The following is a 7,040-nucleotide window of genomic DNA, read 5'->3' as shown; positions in this document are numbered from 1 at the left end:
AAACTTAACTTCTTAGTAAACTCACAATGCTTTTGTTTTTGAAGGTTCTTTGTTAATATATCTGCAATCATCTGTTTAGTTGAAAGATACTTTAAAATAATTTGCCCTTCCTTAACAATATCTCTTACAAAGTGATACCTGATATCAATATGTTTCGACCTTGAATGATGTACAGGATTCTTTGCCGACTGCTGAGCGCTTAAATTGTCAGTATTCATTATTGCCGATGTTCCAGATTCTCCGCAGCCAATTTCCAATATAAATCGTCTTAAAGAAATCGCTTTCTTGCATGCGGATGATAATGCCATGTATTCCGCTTCTGTACTAGAGCTACGCTGCGTTGTTTTTCAGATTTCCACGAAATCGGTCCTCCAGCCAGATAGAATAGGTATCCTGTGTTTGATTTTCTATCAGTTTTGTCACCTCCCCAGTCAGCATCCACGTAACCAGTTAGAGGCTCATTGCTAATTTTGTAATGCAGTTTTAGATCTTTTGTTGATGCCAAATATCTGAGTACATGTTTTACTCCTGTCAAATTCTCACTGTGGGGATCCTTGTTGCGCTGCGCCAATTTAGATACTGAATGTAAAATGTCTGGCCTTGATGATAGCGCCAACCACATGAGTTCACCAATGACCGCTTGATAAGCCTGTTCGTTGACTATTTTGCATCCCTCTTTATCACACGTGATTTGGAATCCGGCATCCAGTGGTGTTGCAGCTGCTCTACACTCCTTAATACCGTGCCGCTGAAGTAGATTTTCTATATACTGGCTCTGACTTAACGTTATCTCGCCAAGCTCGCCTTCTCGCTGAACTTCCAGTCCAAGAAACATATTCAACTGTCCATGATCTACACATTTGAAAGATTGAGCGAATTTTCCTTTTATGCTCATAAGATCATTTTTATCTTGACAAGCTATGATGAGATCGTCCACATATACAAGAATAAGTGCAAGATGGCGTCCACCTTTATTCATGTAAAGACATGGCTCATTTGTACATGGATTAAAACCAATACTACGCAAAACTCCATTCAATTTACAGTTCCACTCTCTGCCAGGTTGTTTGAGGCCATAAATTGCCTTCTTTAGCAAAAGCACGCCGTCCGCATGATCTTTGGCTCTGAATCCGAGTGGCTTTTGCATGTATACAGTGTCTGTTAAATCACTATTCAAATATGCCGTACATACATCCATTTGGTGCAAATGCAATTTTAACTGTGCAGCCAGGGCAAGAATGAAACCTATACTTTCAATCCGACAAACAGGTGAAAAAGTCTCTGCATAATTAATTCCATACTGCTGTGAACAGCCCTTGGCTACTAGACGTGCCTTGTACCGCTGCACTTGCCCGTTCGCATCCCTCTTCACAGTAAAAATCCATTTGCAGCCTATAGCTCGTTCTGTTCTCGGAAGATCTACTACCTGCCAAGTCTGGTTGTTCATACGAGCCTCGTACTCTCGATTTATCGCTTCCAACCATAATTCCGAATCAAGACACCTGATTGCTTCTTCGTAGCTTACCGGAATAAATAAGTCACTGCTAGTTGCCACTCATAAGACATTGTACTGCTTTCGCGGGCGTCCAGGTTTGCCTGTTCGAATCAGCTTAGGTCTGCCAGGACCCACTCGTTTTCCGTCCTGCGAGTTGTCCTCACCCTCTGCACCGTCAGTGCTGTAATCACTTTTTATGCCGACCTTGTCTTGGTCGTATGAGCTTTCGTCTTCCGAGCTGGTGTATTCGGGCGAACCGGGGTTGACTTTGTCATCTGATCTTACGTCGTTGCTGCAGTTATCCCTCTTATCCTCCAGTTGACCGTCTGAAACACCACCGCCTTGTGGTAGTTCAAACGATACGAATCCAGCATCCTTTGCTATGTTATCAGCTCGCTCGTCGAAAAGTACGTCCCTCTTTTCGATAACTTGTCCTGTGCTCGGGTCGAAAACCCTATACCCTTTGGATGTTCGAGAATAACCAACCATTCGGTATTCCTTTCCTTTCTGCTTGAATTTACTTCGTGCGTGGCCTTTATCCAATGCAACTGCGAAAGAACCAAAAACTTTAAAATGAGATATTGATGGTTTTTTACCATAAATATCTCTCAGGGCGTTCGTAGGCGCTCTGTTCCGCAGATAGACAGCTGTGTATATAGCTTCTCCCCATAAAGACTCCACCAGGCCAGATTGCGTCAGCAAGCATCGGGCCATCTCCACTAACGTACGGTTAGCCCTTTCCGCTACTCCGTTTTGTTGTGGGCTGTACGGGATTGTTAATTGTCGCTTAATCCCAGTCGCTTTTAAGAAATTGTCAAAGGTTGCGCTAACAAATTCCTTTCCGTTATCGCTGCGTATGCACTTCAGAAGCTTTCCAGTTGCCTTTCCTCAAGTTTCTTAAATTCTACGAAGTAATCAAATATGCGACGAGACTTGTCATCGATAAACGTGAGAAAATATCGATTCCCACCCAATGATCTTGTATTAAAGGGGCCACATACATCTGTATGAACAAGTTCCAATATTTCACTGGCTCGGCTTTCCGTTTTATGTGGAAACGGCTGAACATGTATTTTGCTCACCATACATGTTTTGCAGGATGTATTTTGTGGTATATTACAACCTTCAATTCCACGAACCATGTTCTTCTTCACGATATCGAACAGACTGCGATAGTTGATGTGACCATATCGCATGTGCCATAAAATACCATCGGCGTTTGCAGCCGCATTACACTGATTGGACTTTTCATCGAATATATATAGATTTCCAGTTTTCTTTACTTGAAATATACACTTACCGTTCTGAATAATCTTTGCGTGCCTTTCGTTAAAGTGCACTAAATTGCCCTTAGAAACGGTTTGACTTACAGACATGAAGTTTCCCTTCATTGTAGGAACAAATAGTACGTCGTTTAATACAAGAGTGTAGCGATCCGTCTTTAGCTTGAGCACTCCTTTTCCCTCTGCCATCAGAAATCCGTCTCCTGCTAAGCCAATCGTCTCTGTGTGCTTCTCCAGGGTTGTAAACAAATTTTCGTCACAGCACATGTGGCTTGTAGCTCCGCTATCTAGGCACCATTTTGTACGACCAAAGCTATCTGCGTCTAGAGCTCCCAATAAGCTGCACTGTTTTTGAACAGTTGGAGTCTGCTTCTTCTTTTCGGTTCCATCTAACCGATATTCAGCCTCGATATGTCCACGCTTGCCACAATTATAGCAAATAACATTCTTCCAATTCTTTTTGGAAACTGGCTTTGACGTGTTTGCTACACAAGCCTGTGCGTGCATGTCGCTTGGACCAAATTGAGATCGTCTCTCTCCCTCTTCTTTGATCTTGATTTTCAGTACCTCGAACTCCGGCAGTGTATAGCGCGTCTCGATGGCGACCACAAAATTTTCGTACTCCTTGGGAAGGCTCGATAGCAGGATTATAGCTCGAAACTCCCCACTTATGTCAATTCCTACCGACGATAGTTGATCCAAAACTTCACTGAAAGCATTCAGGTGACTGCAAACATTTTGGCCATCCTCCATCTTTAAGCTTAGCAAAGTTTTGTAGAGCGATACTTTTCTGACTGGTCCACTCGGTTGATGCACCTCTCTCAGTTTGGTCCAAGCTTCAAACGATGTCGTACACGTTTTTATATAGCTTACTTGCGACGTTTTAACGCTGAGAGTGATCATGGCTAGAGCCTTACTGTCACGGCTTGGCCAATTCGAATTTTCACCTGCCTCATCCTGTTTCAACGTGCCTGTTGCCACGTCCCATAGCTCCGCGTGTACAAGTACGCTGCGCATCTGTGTACGCCAAGAATCATAATTCTTTTCCTCCAATAATCCATAATCCATAATGAAGCTTTTCGTTTTAGCGATCCGATTCCAATTTCATCTGCATGCACTCGTAATGCAGACACCGTCAACTTCTCAACTTTTATGTATGTATGTGTGCTCTGGGCCCATAACCTCTTGATGTTGATTCCGCTTGAGTAAAAACACGTCCGACTTTGTTGAGTATATACACATGGGAAAGATCTTTATTCGATACTTTAAGTGACTGCAGTAAGTACTATCGAACCAGATTTTGTGTTAGAGATTACAGTGCTATCTGATAGTTTCAATAAGTAATTTTGGGTTAAAGATTCCTAATCTAGTTAATTGCATACCTAACTCGATGTCTTCTATGTATTCTGTAAACTCCTGTAGGTTGAATATCACTGTCGCAATTTGTTGGTTCTGTTCTTTTTCCACCTTGAGCCTATTAATTATGTCTATACCGCTGTTTATTATGTCGATAACCAGGTTTAGATCATGGGTTTTAACGGAGTCTTCTGACATGTTATTAATTTTTTCCTCTAACTCCTCCCTGTCGTCTTCATCTAATGTACCAAATAAGTATTTATATGCCTTCCCTACTACGTAACAATTCTTAATCCATTTATTTCTCGTTTTAGTTTATCGACTAAATATTGTATCTGAGGTACATTGGGATAATCGTTTGCTTCAGTTACTAGATTTTCGAACATAAGCATTGTCTTTGTTATGTTTATACTCAAATAGTGGTATTCGTAGCTGGTTGGAATTTCCATCGTTCCGGTTTGGAATAGAAGGTATCCATTTTTCGCACTTATTGGGTTTACTTCGATGTAGCTGCATTTGACCATAGTGATAAGTGATAACATGCAACTAAGCATTATTAGAAATATATTGCGTACTTTGCGCTTCTCTGGCTGGTATATGCTTCCGGTGTATGATGTATCCTGCAGTTGTCTTATAAGTGTTATGTAGGGCCTGTGATCCTTGAATGCCATCGCCAGGGCCGTCTTTGTATCCAGCCATGTGTTTACTCTTTCTTGGGTCACGACCTCCAATGCTGCATACACTAGTAACCGTTTTACTGCTCCGTAGATAACATGTGCTTGTCTGGCATCTTGGGTAGGGTATAAGTTGAGTAGCTGCTCGACCTGGTTAACAAACACAGACATCTTGCCAGGTGTGCCATCGTAGAGTAGTTCAGTTCTTTAATTTGATTTAATAACTGATTTAGGTGGGTTTCCGAAAGTTGCGGAACTGCCATTATGTATTTGTATAAGTTTCTGGATACACGGTGTTTATTTTAATTTTTTGTTTTAAGGTACGGAATTAAAAATTTTAATTAATTTTGCTTACCAGGGAAATGAAACGGGCTTTTCCTACTACTGGAAGTGACTTAATGAAGGTCAAAGAATTAATGGAGAGGAAACAAGGGTATGACGAGTCCTTCAGCGATTATGTCTCCGACATGCACAGCTTGCACTTTAAGTTGAAACACAAAATCGCCAAGAATGAATTTGTAGAGCTTTTGAAAGGACATGACGTCCCCAATAATATCGCTGGCAGAGCTTGAAATCTGTGGTTAAAAAACCGTGGAAAACCGAAACGAAGTACACCAGTAAATGAGATCCAACGCTCAGACGGGCAAGGACGTATTCCTGATGGTGTCCTTGTGGAAGAATTCCAACGCAAGCCGGGAGACAGCCGCAAGTCCCACAGAACAGCGCATGGTTGTAGAAACTCTTTGCACTATATGAATTGGCACGATAGCGCCTTTTCAACAGCGCCGAGGAAGAGGATAACATCGCGCAGAACGCTCGCAGAACACAAAAACTTTATGAAAACATAACCGAACACCGACGCTTTTGACAAAAAGTCGTGGACACGGAGATCTTGGAAACAGATCAAAACCGATTTAGTCTGTCTTTACATAAATACACATAACCTGGCTAGCGCAGTCAGCAGAGTATGGTGGGTCGAAGCCACACGTTTATGGGCGCCTGATGAGAACAGGGATGGAAAATCAACTGAAAGAAAGCGTAAACCATGCGTAAACGCATCGAATAGTTCGAGCCTGTTACGTACACTCATTTTGTAAGATCCCAAGACTTTGAAGATTCACAACCAGAATCTAAAGCAGGAGATGGGGTAATACCACCTCGTTGAGTCAGACGGAACGCGACAAAGAAAATGCAAGTCGACCATAAACGAGTGTCCGATAACCAGTTCAATAGGTCGGAGAAAAAAACAGTTACGGGCACAGTTCACCGAGAGGGTATTGACTTCCAAAATAGGGGAAATCTGGAAATATGACTCCTATGTGGGAACACTTGGTATAGAATATCGATGCCCGAAGTAGTTCAGAAAAAGCTCTAAGCCGGTATAAAAAGACCGTAGCCCACCGATAAAGTAGTCAAGATTCCGTTATCGAGAGTCAATACTCGAGACTCAATTCTCGGGAGTTCACTTCTCGGGAACACTTCTCGGGAACACTTCTCGAAAAACAATCCGATTATACTGGCACTATTGATGCTAGTAAGGATTTACAAACGATCAGAACAGCGGCGTCGGGATCACCACCACAGTGTGGAACGGATCGTATATCAGCAGTGTATATTGCACAACAATCCGTCAATGAAAACTCACTCTCTTACTACAAACAAATAATCAAAGAATAAGTGAACCGGTGATTTTTTATGTGAATATCAAAAAAGACAACTTTCCCAAATAAGTGCACCATTCAAGTAATCTGAGAATCGGGTAGCGGCCGCAGCGTACCGCCGAAAACATTAGGCGTAAACGAAATTGTTTAAGATGTGTGGCATTTTCACCAAAGGCTGGAAAAGAAGAAGGAATGTTGCATAGCATTCCGAAGGGGAGATAATCCCCATTAATCCCATTCCGTTTGATCGATACATCGATCATTATGGACCGGCAGATAACGGTAGGGTAAAGAAACATCTGTTCGTAATAATAGACGAATTCACTAAACATGCAACAAAGACAACGAACACAAAAGAAGTAAATGTAGTATTAAAGGATTATTTAAGATCATATAGTGGCCGAAAATTATAGTATCAGATAGGGGCAGCTGTTTTACATCCGAAGATTTAGGGAATAATAGTTTATGGAAGAATATAATATTAAGCACAAAAGGATAGCAACAGAATCACCCCAGGGCAATGGACAGGTAGAAAGATTCAATAGAATAGTGGGGCCTATGACCGCTAAAG

At 41.9% G+C, this 7,040-nt stretch overlaps 1 protein-coding gene across 1 annotated transcript; it reads right to left on the bottom strand.

The window, feature by feature from the left end:
* Positions 1-268: 268 nt before the first annotated feature.
* Positions 269-835, bottom strand: LOC122756483 (secreted RxLR effector protein 161-like). The gene has a single exon (XM_044006300.1). The coding sequence runs from the start codon at positions 833-835 to the stop codon at positions 269-271; it is 567 nt and encodes a 188-aa protein (XP_043862235.1).
* Between the last annotated feature and the right edge of the window lie 6,205 nt (positions 836-7,040).

Source organism: Drosophila santomea, chromosome 2L (assembly GCF_016746245.2).
Source record: "Drosophila santomea strain STO CAGO 1482 chromosome 2L, Prin_Dsan_1.1, whole genome shotgun sequence".
Lineage (NCBI taxonomy): Eukaryota > Metazoa > Arthropoda > Insecta > Diptera > Drosophilidae > Drosophila > Drosophila santomea.
This window is presented reverse-complemented; position numbering and strand designations above follow the sequence as displayed.

What these genes read in the sequence shown, in the direction of transcription:
- LOC122756483 (XM_044006300.1), bottom strand. Translation starts at nt 835, where the DNA reads ATGTTTCTTGGACTGGAAGTTCAGCGAGAAGGCGAGCTTGGCGAGATA.